Source organism: Bombina bombina, chromosome 1 (assembly GCF_027579735.1).
Source record: "Bombina bombina isolate aBomBom1 chromosome 1, aBomBom1.pri, whole genome shotgun sequence".
Lineage (NCBI taxonomy): Eukaryota > Metazoa > Chordata > Amphibia > Anura > Bombinatoridae > Bombina > Bombina bombina.
The window spans coordinates 608,630,472-608,658,043 of record NC_069499.1 but is presented as its reverse complement, the minus strand read 5'-3'; the positions used below and the strand labels follow the sequence as shown (position 1 = coordinate 608,658,043).

At 38.3% G+C, this 27,572-nt stretch overlaps 1 protein-coding gene across 1 annotated transcript in view; it reads right to left on the bottom strand.

Annotated features, from left to right (window-relative positions):
• LOC128638993 (protein eva-1 homolog C-like) overlaps positions 1-27,572 on the bottom strand; it is a 101,525-nt gene that overhangs the window by 55,041 nt on the left and 18,912 nt on the right. Inside the window, exon 3 of the mRNA XM_053691134.1 lies at positions 16,946-17,069. Coding sequence (XP_053547109.1) covers positions 16,946-17,069 — 124 coding nt within the window. The remainder of the gene's footprint in view (positions 1-16,945; positions 17,070-27,572) is intronic.

The following is a 27,572-nucleotide window of genomic DNA, read 5'->3' as shown; positions in this document are numbered from 1 at the left end:
TATTAAATAAATTATTCCTATTTAAAGCTAAATACTTACCTGTAAAATAAATCCTAATATAGCTACAATATAAATTATAATTATATTATAGCTATTTTAGGATTTATATTTATTTTACAGGTAACTTTGTATTTATTTTAACCAGGTACAATAGCTATTAACTAGTTAAGAACTATTTAATAGCTAAAATAGTTAAAATAATTACAAAATTACCTGTAAAATAAATCCTAACCTAAGTTACAATTAAACCTAACACTACACTATCAATAAATGAATTAAATAAAATACCTACAATTATCTACAATTAAACCTAACACTACACTATCAATAAATTAATTAAATACAATACCTACAAATAAATACATTTAAATAAACTAACTAAAGCAAACAAAATAAAAAAGAACTAAGTTACAAAAAATAAAAAAATATTTACAAACATTAGAAAAATATTACAACAATTTTAAACTAATTACACCTACTCTAAGCCCCCTAATAAAATAACAAAGCCCCCCAAAATAAAAAAATGCCCAACCCTATTCTAAATTACAAAAGTTCAAAGCTCTTTTACCTTACCAGCCCTGAACAGGGCCCTTTGCGGGGCATGCCCCAAAGAATTCAGCTCTTTTGCCTGTAAAAAAACACATACAATACCCCCCCCAACATTACAACCCACCACCCACATACCCCTAATCTAACCCAAACCCCCCTTAAATAAACCTAACACTAAGCCCCTGAAGATCTTCCTACCTTATCTTCACCTCGCCCGGTATCACACCGATCCGTCCTGGCTCCAAAATCTTCATCCAACCCAAGCGGGGGCTGGCGATCCATAATCCTGCGGCTGAAGAGGTCCAGAAGAGGCTCCAAAGTCTTCATCCTTTCCGGGAAGAAGAGGCGATCCAGACCGGCAACCATCTTGATCCAAGCGGCATCTTCTATCTTCATCCGATGAGGAACGGCTCCATCGTGAAGACCTCCAGCGCGGACCAATCTTCTTCCTCCGACGTCCAACTGAAGAATGACGGTTCCTTTAAGGGACGTCATCCAAGATGGCGTCCCTCGAATTCCGATTGGCTGATAGGATTCTATCAGCCAATCAGAATTAAGGTAGGAAAATTCTGATTGGCTGATGGAATCAGCCAATCAGAATCTAGTTCAATCCGATTGGCTGATCCGATCAGCCAATCAGATTGAGCTCACATTCTATTGGCTGATCGGAACAGCCAATAGAATGTTTGTAAATATTTTTTTATTTTTTGTAACTTAGTTCTTTTTCATTTTTTGTACTTTAGTTAGTTTATTTAATTGTAGTTATTTGTAGGTATTGTATTTAATTCATTTATTGATAGTGTAGTGTTAGGTTTAATTGTAACTTAGATTAGGATTTATTTTACAGGTAAATTTGTAATTATTTTAACTAGGTAACTATTAAATAGTTATTAACTATTTAATAGCTATTGTACCTGGTTAAAATAAATACAAAGTTGCCTGTAAAATAAATATAAATCCTAAAATAGCTATAATATAATTATAATTTATATTGTAGCTATATTAGGGTTTATTTTACAGGTAAGTATTTAGCTTTAAATAGGAATAATTTATTTAATAAGAGTTAATTTATTTTGTTAGATTTAAATTATTATATTTAATTTAGGGGGGTGTTAGTGTTAGGGTTAGACTTAGCTTTAGGGGTTAATACATTTATTACAGTAGCGGCGAGATTAGGTCGGCAGATTAGGGGTTAATAATTGAAGTTAGGTGTCGGCGATGTTAGGGAGGGCAGATTAGGGGTTAATACTATTTATTAAAGGGTTATTGAGGCGGGGGTGAGGCGGATTAGGGGTTAATAACTTTATTATAGTAGCGGTGCGGTCTGCTCGGCAGATTAGGGGTTAATAAGTGTAGGCAGGTGGAGGCGACGTTGAGGGGGGCAGATTAGGGGTTAATAAATATAATATAGGGGTCGGCGGTGTTAGGGGCAGCAGATTAGGGGTACATAGCTATAATGTAGGTGGCGGTGGTGTACGGAGCGGCAGATTAGGGGTTAATAATAATATGCAGGGGTCAGCGATAGCGGGGGCGGCAGATTAGGGGTTAATAAATATAATATAGGGGTCGGCGGTGTTAGGGGCAGCAGATTAGGGGTACATAGGGATAACGTAGTTGGCGGCAGTGTACGGAGCGGAAGATTAGGGGTTAAAAAATTTAAATATAGTGGTGGCGATGTGGGGGGACCTCGGTTTAGGGGTACATAGGTAGTTTATGGGTGTTAGTGTACTTTAGAGCACAGTAGTTAAGAGCTTTATAAACCGGCGTTAGCCCAGAAAGCTCTTAACTACTGACTTTTTTCTGCAGCTGGAGTTTTGTCGTTAGATTTCTAACGCTCACTTCAGCCACGACTCTAAATACCGGCGTTAGGAAGATCCCATTGAAAAGATAGGATACGCAAATGACGTAAGGAGATCTGCGGTATGGAAAAGTCGTGGCTGGAAAGTGAGCGTTAGACCCTTTCCTGACTGACTCCAAATACCGGCGGTAGCCCAAAACCAGCGTTAGGAGCCTCTAACGCTGGTTTTCACGGCTACCGCCCAACTCTAAATCTAGGCCAAAGTTTGTAAATGTGAATTGTGGGTGTGATGAGGGGTGTATTTATAGGCATTTTGATGTTTGGGAAACTTTGCCCCTCCTGGTAGGATTGTATATCCAAACGTCACTAGCTCATGGACTCTTGCAAATTACATGAAAGATATAAAATATGACAGCTAGTTTTTATTGTTGGAGCGTTTTCAGAAAATTAGTTAGCTTTAGCAGCTATCATTACATAGGAAGTAATATATGTCTAGATATCTGTCTCCCAGTGTGGTTAGGGCAATGGAGCTTAGGGTAATGTATCAAAGGACATATGAATGAAGGTGGGTAGGAGTCTGGTACATATGTGAACCTGCTTATATTCAGGTTTGTAACTAGATTCCTACAGTTTGATGCAATTCCCCAGTGATATAGATCTAGGTCTAAAAGGTGATGCGTATATAATGTGACTAGAGAGAGTAGTTTCCAAACAATGTGTAGAACTACAGGTATTAGTTAAGATCTGGACTTGTTGTTCTGCCTCGGCTGCTGGTGGTCCAACTCTTATTACCAGAGCTGAACCAGAATATTTGATACAGTTTATGAAAAAAATGGGAAGAAATTTTCACAAAACTATTTCACATTATTACTATTTACTTAGTATATGATCACTATAGGTATAACAGACGGATCACATAGGGAGACCACGAATAAAATACATTATCGTTTATTGACCATTACCTAACTAGTGAAAGATATATCCTCTGTGCTATATGTACAGTGGGGCAAAAAAGTATTTAGTCAGCCACCAATTGTGCAAGTTCTCCCACTTAAGAAGATGATAGAGGCCTGTAAATTTCATCATAGGTATACCTCAACTATGAGAGACAAAATGTGGAAACAAATCCAGACAATCACATTGTCTGACTTGGAAATAATTTATTTCCAAATTATGGTGGAAAATAAGTATTTGGTCAATATCAAAAGTTCATCTCAATACTTTGTTATATATCCTTTGTTGGCAATGACAACGGTCAAACGTTTTCTGTAAGTCTTCACAAGGTTGTCACACACTGTTGCTGGTATTTTGGCCCATTCCTGCAGGCAGATCTCCTCTAGAGCAGTGATGTTTTGGGGCTGTCGCTGGGCAACACGGACTTTCAACTCCCTTCAAAGGTTTTCTATGGGGTTGAGATCTGGAGACTGGCTAGGCCACTCCAGGACCTTGAAATGCTTCTTACGAAGCCACTCCTTCGTTGCCCGGGCGGTGTATTTGTGATCATTGTCATTCTGAAAGACCCAGCCACGTTTCATCTTCAATGCCCTTGCTGATGGAAGGAGGTTTGCACTCAAAATCTCACGATACATGGCCCCATTCATTCTTTCATGTACATGGATCAGTTGTCCTGTTCCCTTTGCAGAGAAACAGCCCCAAAGCATGATGTTGCCGCCCCCATGCTTCACAGTATGTAGTGGTGTTCTTTGGTTGCAACTCAGAATTCTCTCTCCTCCAAACACGATGAGTTGTGTTTCTACCAAACTGTTCTACTTTGGTTTCATCTGACCATATAACATTCTCCCAATCCGCTTCCGGATCATCCAAATGCTCTCTAGCATACTTCAGACGGGCCCGGACATGTACTTGCTTAAGCAGGGGAACACGTCTGGCACTGCAGGATCTGAGTCCCTGGCGGCGTAGTGTGTTACTGATGGTAGCCTTTGTTACGTTGGTCCCAGCTCTCTGCAGGTCATTCACTAGGTCCCCCCATGTGGTTCTGGGATGTTTGCTCACCGGTCTTGTGAACATTTTGACCCCACGGGGTGAGATCTTGTGTGGAGCCCCAGATCGAGGGAGATTATCAGTGGTCTTGTATGTCTTCCATTCTCTAATTATTGCTCCCACAGTTGATTTCTTCACACCAAGCTGCTTGCCTATTGCAGATTCAGTCTTCCCAGCCTAGTGCAGGTCTACAATTTTGTTTCTGGTATCCTTTGACAGCTCTTTGGTCTTCACCATAGTGGAGTTTGGAGTGTGACTGTTTGAGGTTGTGGACAGATGTCTTTTATACTGATAACAAGTTCAAACAGGTGCCATTAATACAGGTAATGAGTGTAGGACAGAGGAGCCTCTTAAAGAAGAAGATACAGGTCTGTGAGAGCCAGAAATCTTGCTTGTTTGTAGGTGACCAAATACTTATTTTCCACCATAATATGCAAATAAATTATTTCCAAATCAGACAATGTGATTGTCTGGATTTGTTTCCACATTTTGTCTCTCATAGTTGAGGTATACATATGATGAAAATTACAGGGCTCTCTTATCTTCTTAAGCGGGAGAACTTGCACAGTTGGTGGCTGACTAAATACTTTTTTGCCCCACTGTATATCAGGAAGCATACATTTAGCTTGGAAAAACCCCACTACATGTAGGACTGCAGTGCAGTAATATAATGTATTTGGCGCAGATAATTGTTTTAAAGACCCATCAAGTACATAAATTGTCATAAAGTTGTGGTAGGGAACCTTTGTAGATGTTACTCGTATCTCACCTTACTATACACTCAGAGCCATATTGAATCGCAGGGGTTGATAGATAATGAAACGTATATTAAGAAAGGTAACTTAAGATTCTTAACATAACATTTTTGAGGGTTAGTTTCTTCAGTTCTATGTAATAAGGCTTCAACCCTACGATGACATTTGTATTAATCCTGATAGGGAATATGGGTAGCATGAAACTAAGCAAAGATATGATAATGGATAAGTGAACTTCACAAATGGGGACATATGTGGGAGACCAGCAAATAATCAGGACCTCTATAATTTGAACTTAACAACCTCATCTCGTAAAAAAAAAAAAAAGGCTACTGTGCAACACTATAATGGGTTGAGCAAGGATAGCTGCAATGAGGGTCTAACAGATATATTAGCTGTCGATATGCAGAGACAGTATAATAAATAAACAAAAAATAATTAATTGTGAATATTACTTATAGCCCCTAATACTATACGCCAAAACAATTCTGATCTTCAAATGCCAGATTGGATTATAAACAATAAAAAGAAAGTGCAATATATATTAAATGAGAAGGATTGAACTACAAAACATAATACTTTAGAAGTTAGGTGCTTCAAGTCTATGTGATTAGGCTGTCATATCACCTCTGTACTGAAGTTAGCATCAATCCTTCTGAGGGATATGTGTGGCATATACAGAGTTTAGAGGAATAAACAGAGTATATTTGGTTCATCCGACTCCAACCTTTCTGCTATGACACCAAGCTGCCATGCTGAGATGTGACAGTAGGGCCCCAAATTGTTCACGGGATTGAGCTGAGGGATCCAGCACAGATGGTATGGTTATCTGCAGTTTTCAGTCTGCATCAGTACTGTCTCTCATCTTGCCCTCTCTAGTATTCGCGGTGAAGGAATCCAGCAGTAGGCAAAGTTTGCATGGGTTTGGTGAGGATTTCATATCTTCTTGCTGATCTGTAGAAGTTAGAAAGGGGGGGGGGCATTTTAAGATACTATACTCTATAATTGTCTCTTGTAGCTAATCCCAAATGGTGAGCAGACCTCCTGACTACAGACCAATAAAATAGGAAAAGAAAAGATATGGGATAGCGCTAGAAAAGCAAAAGAGAACTACGAAAGAAATATATATATTTATCCACATGTCGTTTATACAAGACGATAAAATGATATGAGCACCATTAATAAATAAAATATAACGTAAATGAAAAGGAAGGTCCCAAATGTGCCAACAGTTATTATTCAATTGTAACGTGGAATAAAGGGATACGTTTTAACCTAGTGCTTCGTGTGTCACCAATAAAAAAATATATATATACAGTATATATATATATATATATATATATATATATATATATATATATATATATATAGCGCTGTGTATGATAAAAATGTTGTGTCAAAGATCAAATAAATGTAATTTATTATTAATATAAAAAGTTTATCATACAAGATGCCGGTTTCACAATAGCAATGTAAATCCAATTCGGAGTTTAAACCATAAGGGTGGAGCGTTTAAACTCTGAATTGGATCTAAATTCACTTATCTAGAATAGGGGTGGAGCGTTTAAACTCCGAATTGGATCTAAATTCACTTATCTAGAATAACAACTAGTAATAAGCTATCTTCAGTTGTTAACAAAACCCAGACTTTTTACATTACGTATTTCTGAACTAAAATAATATCCACAGTTTAAAATCATTACCGTTACCTAGATGTAAAATAAATATCTTCTAAAAAAAACATATTATCCTAAAAAAAACACATTATGGAATCTGGGATTTGAATATGTAAATACTCAATTATATACATTATATTATCTAAGATATTTTTTGTCTCTCTGAATATCCATTATTTTTCTCTATTCTAATTACATTAAACTACATTTTAAGTTAGTCTAGTATTAAACCGCCCTTCTTAACCCCTTACTACTATTTTTAATCCTAAAGTATTAAGTATATCTTTTTTTGACAATATCATATTATTATTAATTTTTTACTGCATGTTTATATAAACGATTTAAAACTCCATTATCTAAAGTGCACAATTATTTTTTATTTTTTATGTGCACATGTCATTTTCTCATATATTATTTTTTATATATATCTTTCACTATTCACAATTTATAAGGTTCTTAATCCATACTTACGCATACTATTCACCACTTTTTAATATTCTCAGTCACAATTATGCACATAACTCCTGATTACTATGTACTGGAGCTAACTATTCCACACATCATACACATGGTTTGAGAGTACTATAACTTACTCTTTTTCACTATTATTACATTAGTGTCATCCAATTTCCAATACCTACTCCTTTTAGGACCCGGTAGCTATGTAGCACACTTCATACATAGAAAATAAACTATTATTATAGTTTTATTTTTAACTCTTCTTTTAATTTTATTTATTAACCATTTTACTTCTTTAGATTCCTATTTCCATATATGCCGATATTGTATTACTTCTTTATGTTTTTAATCAGGTATTAATGATATTCTGTTTATGCTATCATATGCACCCAAAACAATGAGCATATGCCGCTATGTTACTATTGGCTGTTACAATTTAACCAATCAGGACAAAGCACATGCTATTTAAACTCAGCAATGCAACTAGTGAGCATCTTGATAAAGGCCCAAGAGGCTGAAACGCGTTGATTTGCTCACTCTGACTAAACATTGATTGCTGTAAGTATTGGTAGTAGGTCAGGTACATTGAGCCATTTTTCAATATACATGAATGGTCTCTATATGTGTAATTCCTGCCCCAGGATCCACCAGTCTACGGAGTCTTTTTCAATACAGGTCTCTGAATCATTGCTGTAAACACAGCTCCCACATCTGTGATCTGTTTATCCTGCCCCTAAACTGGAATCGGTAGTAGGACTGAGGCATCGCCATATACATTCCTTGGTTTGTAAACAAATACCTCGGTCCCAGCATCTACCTCAAACTGCCTATTACCTTTTGAAACATCAAGGGATTTTCATCACTTAATAACGCTCATCCGGAGCATTATTACCAGGGATTATCCATACTCCTAGTTTGTGAACTAATTCCAGCATAACCTTTACTTTGGATCCAATAAAAGAAAGGATATTATATCTGGACACATTGCTGGACTACGAGTCTCCTAAACAGACTTTATCCCATTGGGAGTTATTTTATATCAGGTATCTTTTGGTACTTAGTTACCTGTCTTGTATTGTGTGTCTGTATATTGTACTCAGCTTTATCATTTGACCATTTTTACAGCAATTTGTTCTTAATCAATATAACCATTTTATTTTATGCACATCATTGCTATTGCAAGTTTGTGTCAATTTAACATTTTTTTAGTAAGTACCTTTTTACATTGCTATTGTGATGCCGGCATCTTGTATGATATACTTTTATATTAATAATAAATTACATTTATTTGATCTTTGACACAACATTTTTATCATACACAGCGCTATATATATATATATTATTGGTGACACACTTTTTTCTCACACGAAGCACTAGGTTAAAGCGTATCCCTTTATTCCATCTTACAATTGATAAATAACTGTTGGCACATTCGGGACCTTCCTTTTCATTCACGTTATATTTTATTTATTAATGGTGCTCATATCATTTTATCGACTTGTATAAACGACATGTGGATAATTATATATATTTCTTTCGTAGTTCTCTTTTGCTTTTCTAGCGCTATCCCATATCTTTTCTTTTCCTGATCTGTAGAAGTTGTTGCGCCTTTATTGTCTTTAGGGATAGGAAGTGCTTGGTCCCCATGAATTTCGATTGATTGTTCGCTTTCTTTTACCTCACAGCTAGATCCCGACTTATACAAGGGTACTTCAGCTGCGTGCTGGAGGCCACTCATATGATCCTGTCTTGTTTCTAGGCAAACAGTTTGAGCGGCATCATTACAAAATGTTCTCCATTCTGATTCTAGCTGTATGCAGAATTGTGAGTAATGGAAACTCAGAAGGCGTTCTACCTCCTCTAAAACAGTCCGGATTGCGATTGCCATTGTATAGAGAGGGGACCGGTTTATAAAAGGCTCCGTTGCCAATTGTCAGCTTGTTGATTGTTGTAGGTGCACTCACGGTGCTAGCTAACGACAGGAGCCAGAGAGCATCCTGCCGGGGGGTATTCCACGTGGCTGATGTTGGAGGCCACAACTTCAAATGAAGCTCTGGGCTCTGAAGCCAGCAGCTATCTTAGTAAGATTGATCTCGTTAGGTAGATTTTCTTTAGTAGGCAGATATTATGTTAGTCTCTGTCTCAGATGTTTCATGTAAAGGGTGATTTCAAATAGATTACACTAGAAATCTGGAGCAGCTTGCAGAAGTGCGACCTATCAAGGCCGCTGCCCTGAAATTCCCCTTGTGTAAACATAGTTTGAAGTCACTATAAAGCACCTCATTCTCTTGGGGTGCCACATAAGGGTAGTCTATGGTTTCCAAGACATTATGTATTCCTCCCCTAGATAAACCTCTTTATACTGAGACTTTCCTCCTGAGTAGAGGGAAAATAATTAAACTTCTTGCAGTGTGCTCAAAGCCATCAGAAAAAGGCCCAGAAACCTAGAAAAAAAGTAGACTCTGACATTCTACTAACAAGCCTTTCAGACAACTGAACATTTATAGAGGCCAGAATATAAATACAGGTTTAGTCATTACCCTTAGGTCCTTAAGTAGGTCATACAAAGAGACTTGTATAAATAAACATCTATCTTTCATTATTTCCACATCCCTCAGACACAGAAACCAAATGCTTTAATGGAGTATTTGTGGGTCTCTGAGCCTTTACATGGCCCTCTGTCTCTTTAGCTTAGCAATTGTCAGCTAGCCCTGACCAACTCTTCTTCTCAATGGCAAAGCCTCAAAGTAAGGTTTCACCACTTTCACTCCTCTGATTCTCTGATACACATCCCATGCCAAAGACTGGGGCTCTCTTGTAGGCACTGACACTCTCATGGCTGTAGCACTCTTATATAGTGGTCACACATAGGCCCCGATGATAGAAAATGCTACGAAGTGGAATAATATTGCAAGGTATCTGCCACTATGTCAAGCGAGCCTTTCAAAATATTCCAAGCTCCCAACATAGCAACATCGCAGAGAGGCATTTACTATACAGTGGGGCAAAAAAGTATTTAGTCAGCCACCAATTGTGCAAGTTCTCCCACTTAAGAAGATGAGAGAGGCCTGCAAATTTCATCATAGGTATACCTCAACTATGAGAGACAAAATGTGGAAACAAATCCAGACAATCACATTGTCTGACTTGGAAATAATTTATTTGCAAATTATGGTGGAAAATAAGTATTTGGTCAATATCAAAAGTTCATCTCAATACTTTGTTATATATCCTTTGTTGGCAATGACAAAGGTCAAACGTTTTCTGTAAGTCTTCACAAGGTTGTCACACACTGTTGCTGGTATTTTGGCCCATTCCTGCATTCAGATCTCCTCTAGAGCAGTGATGTTTTGGGGCTGTCGTTGGGCAACACGGACTTTCAACTCCCTTCAAAGGTTTTCTATGGGGTTGAGATCTGGAGACTGGCTAGGCCACTCCAGGACCTTGAAATGCTTCTTACGAAGCCACTCCTTCGTTGCCCGGGTGGTGTGTTTGGGATCATTGTCATGCTGAAAGACCTAGCCACGTTTCATCTTCAATGCCCTTGCTGATGGAAGGAGGTTTGCACTCAAAATCTCACGATACATGGCCCCATTCATTCTTTCATGTACATGGATCAGTTGTCCTGTTCCCTTTGCAGAGAAACAGCCCCAAAGCATGATGTTGCCGCCCCCATGCTTCACAGTATATAGTGGTGTTCTTTGGTTGCAACTCAGAATTCTCTGTCCTCCAAACACGATGAGTTGTGTTTCTACCAAACAGTTCTACTTTGGTTTCATCTGACCATATTACATTCTCCCAATCCGCTTCCGGATCATCCAAATGCTCTCTAGCATACTTCAGACGGGCCCGGACATGTACTTGCTTAAGCAGGGGGACACGTCTGGCACTGCAGGATCTGAGTCCCTGGCGGCGTAGTGTGTTACTGATGGTAGCCTTTGTTACGTTGGTCCCAGCTCTCTGCAGGTCATTCACTAGGTGCCCCCGTGTGGTTCTGGGATGTTTGCTCACCAGTCTTGTGATCATTTTGACCCCACGGGGTGAGATCTTGTGTGGAGCCCCAGATCGAGGGATATTATCAGTGGTCTTGTATGTCTTCCATTCTCTAATTATTGCTCCCACAGTTGATTTCTTCACATCAAGCTGCTTGCCTATTGCAGATTCAGTCTTCCCAGCCTGGTGCAGGTCTACAATTTTGATTCTGGTATCCTTTGACAGCTCTTTGGTCTTCACCATAGTGGAGTTTGGAGTGTGACTGTTTGAGGTTGTGGACAGGTGTCTTTTATACTGATAACAAGTTCAAACAGGTGCCATTAATACAGGTAATGAGTGTAGGACAGAGGAGCCTCTTAAAGAAGAAGATACAGGTCTGTGAGAGCCAGAAATCTTGCTTGTTTGTAGGTGACCAAATACTTATTTTCCACCATAATATGCAAATAAATTCTTTCCAAATCAGACAATGTGATTGTCTGGATTTGTTTCCACATTTTGTCTCTCATAGTTGAGGTATACCTATGATGAAAATTACAGGACTCTCTTATCTTCTTAAGCGGGAGAACTTGCACAATTGGTGGCTGACTAAATACTTTTTTGCCCCACTGTACATGCCATTGGTCTGCAATATTGGCTATAGTATAGATAACACCCGGCATTGCCACCCATATTGGTGATGTACAGTAAAGGATCCTTTGAAATAGAACTGCTGCGCCTAACCCCTAATCCTAATACCCCTAAACAGAAGTACCCCACAATCAATAACTAACACTACACTAATAAATATCTAAACCGCCACATAACCACTCCAAGTACCTATCCTATTAACCTCTTAACTGCCACATACCCACTGCACGTACTATCCTATTAACCCCTATACCCACTGCAAGTACCTTTCACTATTAATCCTCTTTGTACGATCTTCGCCGCACACTGGATAGAGAATTCAAGGGACCTGATTAAAAATGTCATCCCTTGAATTCCTATTGGCTGATTTGATTTTTCAAATTCAAATCAGCCAATAGGTTGAAAGCTACTCAAATCCTATTGGCTGTTCAAATCAGCCAATAGGATGAGAGCTACTGAAATTCTATTGGCTGATTTGAATAGTTTGGAAATAGCAAAGTGCTACTTGAATTTATTGCTCTATAACTTGCAAAGAACATGTAAACATTGGGTATTTCTAATCTCAGGACAAAATTTAGAAACTATTTAGCATGGTTGTTTTTTGGTGGTTGTAGATGTGTAACAGATTTTGGGGGTCAAATTTAGAAAAAGTGTGTTTTTTTCCATTTTTTCATCATATTTTATATGATAGTAAATTATAAGATATGAGGAAAATAATGGTATCTTTAGAAATTCAATTTAATGGTGGGAAAAACGGTATATAATATGTGTGGGTACAGTAAATGAGTAAAAGAAAAATTACAGCTAAACACAAACACAGCAGAAATGTAAAAATAGCCTTGGTCCTTAAAGGGTAAGAAATTGAAAAATGGCCTTGTCCTTAAGGGGTTAAATATATATATATATATATATATATATATATATATATATATATATATATATATATATATATATATATATATATATATATATATATATACAGGTGGCCCGAGAAGCAGTGCATTTATTAAAATTGCCAGTAGGGGGAGCTGTCCGCTTGTGTTGCAGTGAAGCCAAGCAAGCTGAAATTAATCAGTTTAACCCGACCTGAGCTATCGAGCAGATTTCAAAGGAACAAGATCTTCCTGTCTATAAATCAGTCCAGATTGGAATGCATAGAAAGAACTGTTTGCAGAAAAATGCAAGTGAAGTCTGTGTTGTGTGATTATTTTATTAGGTTTATAATGCTGTTTAGCAAATGTTTTTGTTCATTTAACTTAGTTTAATAATATATTCTGTGTTGTGTGATTATTTTATTAGGTTTATAATGCTGTTTAACATTTAAAGTCTTCATTTCAAAGCTTTAAAAATAATGTATTAGGTGTTTTTTATGACAATTTTAAGAGGGTCCTGGAACCTATCTCCCTCACTTCCCATTGACTTACATTGTAAACTGGGTTTCAATTTACAACAGTTTCGATTTACAACCATTCCTTCTGGAACCTAACCCCGGCGTAAACTGAGGGCTACTTGTATATATATATATTTTTTTATATATATATATATATATATATAAATAATTTTGACTGGTAAATAAAAAAAACAAGGCTCTATTTCTGTTTTAATTGGACTGATAGCAAAAATGTTAGAAATTCTCAGTTTTTTTCTCTGAAAGTCCTGATAGTGAAGGGGTTACAATTTATATTTATGTTACAAATGTCATTAGAATTACAATTGTATTATTACATTACAGGCATGCAGTTAAGTAATACTATAAGTATAATGTAACTGTCTTTTATAACATAAATATATATTTTAAAACTATATTTATTTTTAAACTAATAAACACATCAAGCAAGAATATCTGCATTTTAATTTATATCCAATACTTAAACTAATATGCATTACACATGACCATGCATTTTATTTCAAACATTTTAAATATAATGTAGTCTGGCCTTGCATTGATATTCAATATTTAAAATGGTATGCATGTATATAGCATATATATAGCATGTATTTATGTTAGCTTGTTGTGTTTATTAGTGATATATACTGTATGTTAATATATATTTATGTTATAATAGTCAGTAGCGTTAAATTATATTTTTACATAACAGACAACAAATAATAAACACAACAAGCAACATTAACTACATTTTAATTTATGTGCAAATCCTATTATACAAAAGGCCAAGTGTGTTTTTCCGAAGCTGTCATGATCAGTAGAGACAGCAGGAGAACAAACACACCTGACCTTACCTGACATGCTGTTGCAGCGAAAGTGGGCGTGGCCAACAGGGACGTGGGTGTGGCCGGGCAGGAGCGTGGGTGTGACCAACAGGAATGTGGGCATCTTCGGGGTGTGCCGGGGGCGTGGCAGGGAGCAGTCAGCGCAAGAGAGAGGGGAGAGAAATAGAAAGAGAGGGGGAGAGACAAAAAGAGATAGGAAAGAGCTAAAGAGAGGGGGGAGAGCAGAAAAGAGGGGAAAGTGCAGAAGAGAGGGGGAGAGAGAGCAAAAGAGAGGGGAAAGAGCAAAAGAGAGGGAAGAGAGAGAAAAAGAGAGGGGGAGAGAGAGCCAAAGAGAGGGTATAGAGAGAGCAATAGAGAAGGGGAGGGGGAGAAAAAGAGAGGGGGAGAGAGAGAGCAATATAGAGGGGGAGAGAGCAAAAGAGAGGGATGGAGAGAGAGAGCAAAAGAGAGGGGGGAGAGAGGGGGGAGAGAGAGAGCAAAAGAGAAGGGGAGAGAGAGAGCAAAAGAGAGGGATGGAGAGAGAGAGCAAGCAAAAAGGAGAAAGAGACAGAGCAAAAGAGAGGCGGAGAGAGAGAGCACAAAAGAGAGGGGAGAGAGAGAGCACAAAAGAGAGGGGGGAGAGAGAGAGCACAAAAGAGAGGGGGAGAGAGAGCACAAAAGAGAGGGGGAGAGAGAGTGCAAAAGAGAGGGGGAGAGAGAGCACAAAAGAGAGGGGAGAGAGAGAGCACAAAAGAGAGGGGGAGAGAGGGAGCAAAAGAGAGGGGGAGAGAGAGAGCAAAAGAGAGGTGGAGCGAGAGAGAGAGAGAGCAAAAGAGAGGGGGAGAGAGAGAGCAAAAAGATAGCATGAGAGAGGGAGCAAAAAGAGAGGGGGAGAGAGAGCAAAAGAGAGGGGGGAGAGAGAGAGCAAAAGAGTGGTGGAGCGAGAGAGCGCAAAAGAGAGGGGGAGAGAGAGAGCAAGGGTTAGGACCGCTGTACTGCAAAATATGTGAATGGGCTTTAGGATTAGTATTTAAATAATAAGCATTCTACATAACAATGCATAATTTTAAAAATTGAATATTTACGTTTAGGGTCTTAAAAAAAGGTATTTAATGATGCTTTCTATTATTATAAACATAAACATATATTTTCAAATATATATTTATGTTTGAAATAATATCAAGCAACCATTAAATCAATTTTAAGATATCTACAATACTTTAAAGGGACAGTCTAGTCAAAATTAAACTTTCATTATTCAGATAATTTTAATCAACTTTTTTTTCTCTTGGTATTCTTAGTTGAAACTAAACCTAGGTAGGCTCATATGGGCTGCCTCTTATCACATGCTTTTTAAATTGCTTTTCACAACAAGAGACTTGATAGTTCATGTGGGCCATATAGATAACACTGTGTTCAGGCACAGAAAGTTATTTATAGGGACACTGAACCCAATTTTTTTCTTTCGTGATTCAGATAGAGCATGCAATTTTAAGCAACTTTCTAATTTACTCCTATTAAATTTTCTTCATTCTCTTGGTATGTTTATTTGAAAAGCAAGAATTTAAGTTTAGATGCCGGCCCATTTTTGGTGAACAACCTGGGTTGTCCTTGCTGATTGGACAGCACCAGTAAACAAGTGTTGTCCATAGTTCTGAGCCAAACATTTGCTTATATGACTTCTATTTCAAATAAAGATAGCAGGAGAACAAAGAAAAATTGATAATAGGAGTTAATTAAAACATTGCTTAAAATTGCATGTTCTATCTGAATCACGAAAGAAATTTTTTTGGGTTCAGTGTCCCTTTAAAATTTAGCACAACACAATGCTAAATGCAAGTCAATAGAGAATAAGGCTCAGGCTGTCAGAAGGTTCTTAGATACAAGGCAATCACAGAAGTAAAAAGTATATTAATATAACTGTGTTGATTATGCAAAACTGAGGAATGGGTAATAAAGGGATTATGTATCTTTTAAAACAATACAAATTATATTGTAGACTGTCCCTTTAAATAATCTACATTGTATATGACAATACATATTTTGTCAAGGAGATGTGGTAAATGCTGAAGGGGTGGCAAAACCTCGCCAGCCTAGCCGGGCTCCTGGAAATGAGTGCTGGACCAGAATTAAGCCCCGGTTCGGGACTTCTTAAAAGGGGTGCTGATCAAGTCAGCTTTTTAGTATGTTGTCAGCAGTTTGATTAGACACCTGGGAATACCACTTGTTTGGGGGTGTTACCTTTTGGAAGGAATGGGGGATACTTTAATTCCGGGGGATACTCTAAGGTAGTTAAAGTAGGTGTATCAAAGCTTATGTCCCACAGGCAATATTTGGAGTTTGCCTACACTGATATAAATTCTTCGTTTTTGTGAGCGCACTGTCTGCGCTTTGTATGCCCATTTCAAATAGGGATCACCCACCGGCCATAGCAAAATGCAGGTGGTGATGTCACGCTCCATTGACTTCTATGGGAGAGACTTCGCCACTCGCTGACACTGCTCAGTCACACCCCTTTTCTTTTAAAATCGCAAAGTTTCTTGACAGTCTTTCAATGTTTTGAATATTGGGCCATAGCACTATCCATCTTGGAATTGACTGATTTATTCTTTTTTTTTTATTTTATAGGACAGCAAAGGATTGGTGCCAGCTGTGTAAATAACCTATTTGTTAACTAAACAATAATTGATTTGATAAAAAAAAAAAAAATATTGTTTTAAGATACTTTTAATATTTATCAGCAGAATGTTGAATGCAGTTATCAGCTGTGAATGTTTCAAATTAGTAAATTGTGTTACAATCAATTTTAGTTTGCACAAAACATGTGTGAAAGTGTAAACGACCTCTTCCTAACCGTCTGAAAGATAATGAATTACCTGGCTTACACTTGTACGACACTAATAGATATTTGTTTGTGTCTGGACATGGATCTGATCCAAAAATTCGACTGTTCACCAATAACTGACAGGAACGATGGTCCTGACACTCATCATAAAGTTTCTAGAGAAAAAATATAATTATTCAGACATTAATAATATTATTTATAAAAGTACCAAAATATCATGCAGCACTGTACACAAAAACATACCATATCTATCATAATTCACCATACCTGTCATATTTCAGCATATACAGATGTATCTAAAATACAATTTTTCCACTAATATAAGGTATTCTGCAGTAAAGGGTATATATTGCTTCCAGACAGGGAGGTAAGGGGGACTTGTAGACTATAAGAGGGGACGGAGCCATATACTATAGATATAGATAGATAGATCGATAGATAATTGTTTAACAACTTTTAAAAACTGTTATTTTGTAAGCTATTTAGTTTGGATCTGATAGCGACCTTTGTTGGAGTTGCCCGGGAGGGCAGGAGGGATGAGAAGACTAATGCCACTGTTAGAGATCTGCAGGCTGGGCTATGCGTGAAGTTGCTCCTAGGTGTATTCCACTATCATTGACTCTGGACTGCTGTGGACTGAGGACTCAGTATGGAGATTTTGAATTGTGGCGGCGATACAGATGATGGATATCTCACACTGGAACAGGAGACAGCCCTGCTGTCAGTATTTGGTGGAAAGAGGTCCTCCTTGGGTACCTATCCGCCCCTGCTGATATGACTATCTCACTAGAAAGGAAGATCGGCATAGGCTGAGGACAAGGGCCTATTATTTGGATGCAGGCAACAGCATGGATGTCATTTAAAAAAATACTGCATTGTCTTTCTCTATGTATCATAACCCCTACAGAGGGTCTGACAAATTGGGGTATACTATGTATAGAGTATTTGTTTTACCTTATTATTGTAAACTTTGTATTTGCCTCTATTTTTTGTTGTTGCACATGTTTTAGGCTGAGACCAATCTGTATGATATAAATTACATCTGTGCTACAGGAGCTTACGTGTATGGGCACACTATTATTACTCTAATACTATTTTCCTCTTTATATAGTGTTTAAGATAGATTGGAGTTGGACCTCCATGACTGCATAAAGTGATGGTAAATTTAAGCAAACTCAAACACAACACTGAATCCTAAATAAATTGTGTATTAAAACCGTATCATTATTTTTTTTATTACTTATGGCTTTTTTTTATATATTTAATATTTTATTCCTACTACAGTATAGTATGTTTTATGACGCAGAAAGCGGTCCGGTCCCATATAGGGTTTAATGCGCTCTCCAGAGAGAGAAGATTTTGCACATGCGTATTTGGCAGTAACATACTCTGCCCTGTATCAGTATAATATGCATTTGAGATGAAAACCATTAACATATTTCATAGTGCTGCAGATATTTTCTTACTTGTTATACTTTGCATGACCGCTGCAGAGGATCGCTAATGTGCAAGATTCTGACGGAGTGTATCCTATGCTAACTATAACGTCTATAGGGAAATCCCTTCTCTCTACCTAACCAGCATGCCTAACGCATGGATGCGCACGGAGGATGGCAATCCTGGTAACATTTAGAGCATGCGCAACTTTATAAAATATATTTTTTTTTATATTAATGTTGATCAGCAAGTGCTCCTATTGGATGCTGCAAGAAACATATTTAACCCCTTAACGGCTGACGTACCCTGTACGTTGCTGGTCATTAAATAATTGTCTAGATCAAAACCATGCAGCTGGCGGCAAGACCGCACTGTTGAAAAAGACATAAGGGGTTAAAAAAAGGGTACTGCCGCTACTGGCTGCAGGAGCAAGGGTATGATTTGGATTTTAAAGATATAAAGGCTCTAAAGAATAATAATAGTTTTATCATTGAGTATTAGTTTAAAGAATTATACATTGTTTATGTACTAGACCTATTTCCTATTCCACATTGAGATGCATGCAGATTTGCCTATTGGCTCCACCTTATCACCTTGTGTGTTAATTTCAGAGTTAGAGACTGAGGGCCCGATCTGATATGCAGCGTCGCCCGCAAATGCCGGCAACGCTGAATTTTGCGCTGGTTTGGTATCCTATATACAGCGTAACCTAGAAGTTACACTCGTATATTTCTGCCGTCGCCCGTAGTTTTTTGGGCCATAGGCAGGTATACCAAACCAGCGCAGTTTGGTATCCAATATACAGCGTAAGGACTTACGTGGCGAAAATGGAGAAATCTTACTCCATTTTCACCTCGCCACAAAAAGCAGCCGTAGTAAGCCTTACGCTGTCTATTGGAGCCCCGTAACTCCCTAAACTAGCTACAAAATAAACCTAACGCATGCGCAATGTCTATCTACCTGTCAACCGCGATCCCCAGCCGCAATCCCTAATAAAATATTTAACCCCTAAACTGCCGCTCCCGGACCCCGCCGCCACCTACATTAACTACCCCCTAATGTGATCCCCCTACACCAGGGGTGTCCAAACTTTGCTCTCCAGAGGTTTTGGAGCTACATTTCCTATGATGCTCAGCCAGCATTTTATCTAGCTGAGCGTCATGGGAAATGTAGTTCCAAAACCTCTGGAGAGCAAAGTTTGGACACCCCTGCCCTACACTGTCGCCAACTATATTAAACTACCCCCTAAAGTGAGCCCCTTACACCGCCGCCATCTACCTTACCTACCCCCTAAAGTGAGCCCCTACCCCGCCGCCATCTACCTTTAATTAATTTAACCTTTAAATTAATTAACCCCTAATTTAATCCCCCTACCCCGCCGCCAGCTATATTAAATTAATTAACCCCTAATTTAATCCCCCTACCCCGCCGCCAGCTATATTAATTTAATTAATCCCCCTACCCCGCTGCCACCTATATTAAATTAATTAACCCCTAATTTAATCTCCCTACCCCGCCGCCACCTATATTAAATTAATTAACCCCTAATTTAATCCCCCTATCCCGCCGCCAGTTATATTAAATTATTTAACCCCTAAAATACTAAACTATCCCTACCACTAAACATAAGTCTAACCCTACAAATAGCCCTGAAAAGGGCTTTTTGCATGGCATTACCCCAAAGTAAACTGCTCTATTGCCAGCCCTTAAAAGGGCTTTTTGCGGGGCATGCCCCAAAGAAAACTGCTCTTTTACCAGTCCTTAAAAAGGCTTTTGGCGGGGCTTTGTCACAAAGTAAACTGCTCTTTTGCATCTAATCTAAATCCCCCTACACCGCCGCCACCTATAATAAATGTATTAACCCCTAATCTAATCCCCCTACACCACCGCCACCTATATTAAACACATTAACCCCTAATCTAATCCCCCTACACCGACGCCAGCTATATTAACTATATTAAATCTAATTATATTAGGGTTAATATAGTTAATATAGTTATTATATTATATATATTAACTATATTAACCCTAATTATATTAGGGTTAATATAGTTAATATCGTTATTATATTATATATATATATATTAAGTATAATAACCCTATCTAACTCTAACATCCCTAACTAAACTCTTATTAAAATAAATCTAATATTAATATTATTAATTAAAATATTCCTATTTAAATCTAAATACTTACCTATAAAATAAACTCTAAGATAGCTACAATGTAATTAATAATTACATTGTAGCTATTTTAGGGTTTATATTTATTTTACAGGTAACTTGGAATTTATTTTAACTAGGTACAATAGCTATTAAATAGTTAATAACTATTTAATAGCTACCTAGTTAAAATAATTACCAATTTACCTGTAAAATAAATCCTAACCTAAGTTACAAATACACCTACAATATCAATAAATTAAATAAACTACAAATATCTAACTAAAATACAATTAAATAAACTAAACTAAATTACAAAAAAAACCCCACTAAATTACAAAAAATAAAAAAAGATTACAAGATTTTTAAGCTAATTACACCTATTCTAAGCCCCCTAATAAAATAATAAAGCAACCAAAATAAAAAAAATCCCTACCCTATTCTAAATTAAAAAAGTTAGCTCTTTTACCTTACCAGCCCTTAAAAGGACCTTTTGCGGGGCATGCCCCAAAGAAAACTGCTCTTTTGCCTGAAAAAAAACACAATACCACCCCCCAACATTACAACCCACCACCCACATACCCCTAATCCAACCCAAACCCCCCTTAAATAAACCTAACACTACCCCCCTGAAGATCTCCCTACCTTGTATTCACCCAGCCGGGCAGAACTCTTCATCCGATCCGGGCGATGTCTTCAATCAAGCGGCAAAGAAGTCTTCTTCCATCCGGGCGATGTCTTCAAGCAAGCGGCAGAGAGTCTTCTTCCATCCGGCGATGTCTTCAAGCAAGCAGCAGAGAGTCTTCTTCCATCCGGTGATGTCTTCAAGCAAAGCGGCATCTTCAATCTTCTTTCTTCGCTCCTCCACCGCGGAGCATCCATCCAGCACAACAACTTCCCAACGAATGAGGTTCCTTTAAATGACGTCATCCAAGATGGCGTCCGTCGAATTCCGATTGGCTGATTTTTTATTGTTAGAATAGTGAGGGGGGATAGCGGATAGAGGGTTAGACATGTCGAGCTATATTTGGGAGGCGTGTTAGACAGTACGGGTGATTTCATACTTTAGTCAGGTTTTGTAGGCGCCGGCAGTTTCTAAAGTGCCGTAAGTCACTGGCGACTCCAGAAATTTGTACTTACGCAGATTTCTGGACATCGCTGGTTTATCAGACTTACGGCACTTTAGCATCTGACGGCGCCGTATATAGGATAGCTCAAGTTGCGAGCTGAAACTGCGGGCGGCGGGGGTTCCCTCGCTTGCGCCGCAAACTACGCTGCATATCGGATCGCGTCCTGAGTGCCTAAGCTCCTTCTAGCAATATACAGTTGCCATACATTACCCTGAGAATGTTTTCTTGATATCACTAGTGCTAGTTATGGTTGCTTGAACATTTTCTATTACATATAAAAAAATGCATTTAAACTTTTATTTACCCTAGTCAAAAAGGATGATCTTCCTGGAGTCATTTTTAGGTTGAAATAATTTTTATTAGTTTTCAAATAATTAACATCATAAAATGTACAACAACATTGATAAGTAAAATATAGCTTACAAAATATCTGGCTGAATTGGCTCCTATACACTCTTGTCCTGCCATATAACTGATGGAGCACTAGGACATGCTCGGTAATTAAGTCCAGCAATTCCTGGGGCTCTGGAAGCCCAATCTCAATAAGTTGTTGTCTTCTGTGGTCCAGTTACTCTTTGCTATCTAGTATATATGACCACCAAAGTAGATATTTAAACTTAAGAATCCAAAAATAAAAATCAACATAACAGAAACCTGTAACCAATGCATATGTCTTAGCCTATACATTTTGCCTATCTTTGACATAATACTTATAGCATGTGAACAAGAAGGAAAAAAGGTAAAGTCAGCAACAATATCTCAACATTATTAGAGTTCAGCAGAGCCGGGGAAGGCCAGATCCCTTCTCCCCGTCAGTCCCCTCCTCACCCCTCCTGTCTTAATTTCTAAGTAGGTTCAGTTTCCTCTATACCTCCTCTCACTCCTCTGTCTCCCATAATCCAATAAAACCAAATTTTCTGAAAACTCTCTGTCGAACCTTGAATCAAGGAAGCTTGCTCCGACATGGAGTATGTAACTTTAAACTTTTCCATTATCTCAGTCCAAGTTGGTACCCCCATCTTCCAATACTTTGCTACACATATCCTTGTGGCTGTGCATAGTGTTCTTATAAAAGTGTTTATGGCAGAGTTAAATCTTGGGATGTGTTCGTTCAGTAAGGCCTGCGCCATCGAGAGATTGATATTTTCTGATAGCAAAGTACTCAGTAGAGACGATAGCTCAGACCATATCAGCCGCACTTTAGGGCATTCCCACCACATATGAATGTATGTACCTACTTCTCGACACCCTCTATAACAATGGTTGGTGGAACCACGCGAATAGTGAGATGTTTTAGTCGGGGTCAAGTACCACCTGAAAGTGGTTTTAATACAGTTCTCTTTGAAGTCAGCACTAATCATACCTCTACCAACGTCACGTGTGATGGCTATCCAGTCCTCTATTTTTAGATCTGTACCTATATCTTTTATCCATCTATCAACTATTGGAGTGTTTGAGGTGTATCTTGCCTTTTGTATAGCTATGTATAGATAGGAAATCATCTTTTTATCCCTTTTCTTGTTAATAATAAATTGTTCCAATGTTGTTAATTTTCTTGTATGAGGAAAATGTAGGTATTTGTGTATCGCAGATGAGATCTGCAGGTATAGAAACCAGTGGAGTTTGTAGGGAGCTAATTTATCTTGGGTTTGTGCGAATGTAATGAATTTACCATCTACTAGAAAGTCGGCCACTCTGTAAAGTCCCTTATTCTCCCATTTTTCCAGTTGTAAATGTAGATCATTCGGGAGCAGAGTTTTAATCGGTCTGGCTATTGAGTCTGTTGGTAATAGGTGAAGAGCACTGGTCAACGCTGTCCAGGTCTTTACCGAGTCTCCAGAGGCTGATAAGGTGGTGTTGGTATTTGTGTATCCCTTAGTAGGTCTCCATAGTATATCAGAAGACTTATCAGTTTTTTCTACTTCAGCCTCCAGTGTAGTCCATATAATGTCGTTTGTGTTTTTGTTCAGTAGTAGATCTTGAGCTAATCTAGCTGCTTGATAGTACTCCATCAAGTTCGGCATACCCACCCCCCCCCCCCACCTGTCTGTGAAGTTGTAAAGTTCTGGAAGCAATTCTGGCTAACTTACTGCCTCTTAGAAATCCCGTTAGGTCTTGTTGTAATTTGATTATATCTGGGGTTGGGACTTTGATAGGTAAAGCCCTAAAGAGGTATAATATGCGTGGAAGAATAGTCATTTTAATTGCCGAAAGGCGACCAAACCATGAGAATTGTTTACTCTTCCATCTGTGTAGGTCCGACCTAATTTTTTTAAAAAGAGGGATATAGTTAATCTTATACAAATCTTTATAGTCTTTAGGTATTTTGACTCCTAAATATTGTATCGCTTTTCTAGCCCAGGTAAATGTGAAATTCGTTTCTATTAGTTTAGAAGTATGGGTCGGGAGAGCTATGGGCAGTCCTTCGCACTTATCTAAATTGACTTTATATCCCGACACATCTGAGAAGTCTTGCAGAATTTTATACAAATTTGGTAGTGAAATCAGGGGTTTCGTTAGTGTCAAAAGAATATCATCCGCAAAAAGCGAGAGTTTGTAATCATTTTGGTTTATCTTAACTCCATGTATATCTGGGGAAAGTCTGATTGTTGCCGCTAGGGGCTCTATGCATAGTGCAAAAATCAGCGGAGAAAGGGGGCAACCTTGCCTAGTACCTCCACGAATATCAATAGGGTTCGATTGATACCCCGCCGCTCTAATCACAGCTGTAGGGGAGGAGTAGATATTTTTGATGGCTTTCACGAAGGGGCCCCTGAGTCCAAAACCAGCTAATACCTCAAACATGTATTCCCAGTCCACTCTGTCAAACGCCTTCTCTGCATCCAGTGAAAGGAGCAGAGAAGGCGTTTTGGTCTTATCTAGGTGATCAACTAGGTCCACTGTCCTTCTAATGTTATCAGGTGCTTCTCTGTCTATAATAAATCCCACCTGGTCTGGATGTACCAGAGAGGGGAGATGTATTTTCAGTCTGTTGGCCAGTATTTTGGTAAAGATCTTTATGTCCTGATTTATTAATGAAATAGGGCGGTAGCTATTACATAAATTCGGGTTCTTACCAGGTTTGGGGATAACTATTATCTTAGCACGCAATATATCCATAGGGATGTTTTTACCTAACATAATATCATTACAAAATTTGTGGAGGTGTGGGACCAATGCCATCTTAAATAATCTATAATATTCCCCTGGAAACCCGTCCGGGCCTGCTGCTTTTCCTGGCTTTAGACTTTTAATTGCCTCTAAGATCTCTTTTGTCGTTATATTTGCATTTAATTCCTTTAAGGCCTCCTTATCGATTACTGGGAGGTGGGCTGCTGCTAAGAATTGTTCTCTAAGTATTTTAGTATGTGCCGATGGATTAGTTTTTTTACCATCATATAGTGATTGGTAGTACTTTGCAAAAGTATCTGTAATTTCCTGTGGATTTGATGTGTATGAACCAATGTGGGTCTGGATAGAGGGGATCGAGAAAGATCTAATTTTTTCCTGTAGTTTATGTGCTAGGTATCTGTCTGGTTTGTTTGAGTAAATATAGTAATGTGCCTTTAGTCTCTGTGCAGCTCTAAGAGAGGCGGCCGACATGATCCCAGACAGTTCCCTTCTCTTCTCCTGGAGGAGTTTGAATGTTTTTGTAGAAGAAGTACGTTGATGTTGTGTAGTCAGTTCGTTTATCTCTGTTTGTAGTTTATCTGTTTTTGATCTCGTCATTTTATTATAAGTGGCTTTTGCTTGTATGAGCAAACCCCTAATAAATGGTTTATGTGCTGCCCAAGTATAAAGTGGATTATTAGTTGTGTCTGTGTTTATAGACCAATACTCAGTTAGGGCTTTTAATATTGCGTCCTGTGTAGTCTGGTTTCTAAGTATATTTGGGTCAAATGTCCATGAACGATTACTGCAATGTCTAAGAATTCCTGTCAATTTAATACTAACAATAGAATGGTCAGACCATGCGCATGCATGTATGGAGGAGGATTGTAAGTTAGGTATAAGTATTTGGCTAAGGTATACATAATCTAGCTTGGAGTATGTTTTGTGAGCAAAGGAGTAGAATGTATAGTCATTAGTCTTGCCATATAATGACTCCCAAGAGTCAATAACATTTTGGGCCGACAAGGCTCTTTTAATTGATCTAACCATAGCATTGTGATGTCTTTGTTTGTGTGTTAGTACTGACGACCCCTCTGTCTCAATAATTTGAATAGGCAAGTTAAAGTCCCCCCCCAATATAATTCTTGATTGGGACCATTGTGTGAGTAGGTGTGCTATGTGAGTCAGGAAGATGTCCTGCTTTTCGTTTGGGGCGTAAATGTTACAAAGCGTTATCTCTGTCCCTTGAATTGATCCCCTGACTATTAAGTATCTACCTTCCGCGTCTTTCAGTACCTCTTCCGTGTTGAAGTTTAGTGAGTGCTGTATTAATATGGAGACCCCTCTTTTCTTGCTATCCGTTACTGAGTGAAAGTGTTGGGGGAACTGTCTAGACCAGTATTTAGGAATAATGGAGCTGGTGAAGTGTGTTTCCTGGAGGAAAATCAGATTTGCTTTTAGTCTATCATATTGGGTCATGGCTGATCTGCGTTTAACATCTGTGTTGAGACCCCTTACATTATGTGATATTAGGTGTATATGATTAGTCATTGTTATCTTACCCTGGTGTCGTCGCTATACATGCTCCTTCCTCCAAGAGTCTCCTGAGATCTTAGACATAGTTCTGTACCACCCCCCGGCTCCGCTGACCCCGACCCTCCTTCTGGATAATAAGGCAATTGCAAACATAATTAGATATGGCGACATAATAACAAAAAAACAAAATTTAACTAGTGAAAAATTTGTAACTTTTAACCGGTAAATGCTATTCTCCATTTATCCGATTCTGAAACAAAACTTTGGTAATAAGAAAAAAAAAACAAAGAACAATTATCAATAAGCAATGCGAGACATCGCCTCATATCAACTGTATTATAGTATACTGTATGATGAGTTTCTATAACTGTAAAGAAAAGCAGGTTAAAGCATTATTTTGACTTGAACATATCATCAATAATGAACCTCAAAGCTTTGTGGAGACTTTAACTTATGTCTTACATGTTTAAGTAACCAACCTATGTGAGTCACTGTGACCCTTACTCCAAGGTTTGCACAATGTATTTGAAAGAAATATTGTGTCCAACAGTTCTTGGAGAAAAGGGAGTAATATCTAAGACCAGCTACCCTTTGTTGAAAGTTCCCTCATTGATGATGTAAGAGATGGGAGCTCGATATGGTTGTAACCATCTAATTTCCCCTTTGATATAAACAAAACTGAGCTTTGACATTCTTCTAAATTAGGGAAGAATTTTCCTTGTGTCAGCACCTCCTAGAGTGCTGTGAAAGCAGAGAGATGTATGATGAAATTCGGTATTTCTCAGGTCTTGGTACCCCTCTTTGATACTCTGGACCATTTCTGGTTCTGAATATGAGGAGTTTTGTGGTTCTTTTGTAGATCCTCTTCGGGGAATGTATTGGAAGGCATGTCAGGTACCTCCAGTCTGAGCCTCTTGCAGACATCTGGTATTTCTGATGGGTCTTTGAGAGTGATATACCTGCCTTCAAACTGGATATGCAGGCCAAATGGGAAAGTCCACCTATAAATTATCTGATGTTTTCTCAGTAAAGAAGTCAGTGGTCTCAGTGTACCTCTCCTCTGTAGTGTGCGCAGGCACAAATCTTGGTAAAATTGAATAACATATCCCTGGAATTTGAAGGTTGGGTGCTTCCTTGCTGCAGATAATATTGCCTCTTTCTCAGGGAATCGAAACATCTTGATTATCACGTCCCTTGGTGGGGCGTCCTCTTTAGGTTTTGCTCTAAGTGATCTGTGGGCTCTCTCCATTTGGTGCTTCTCATCACCCGTTTCTCCCGTGAT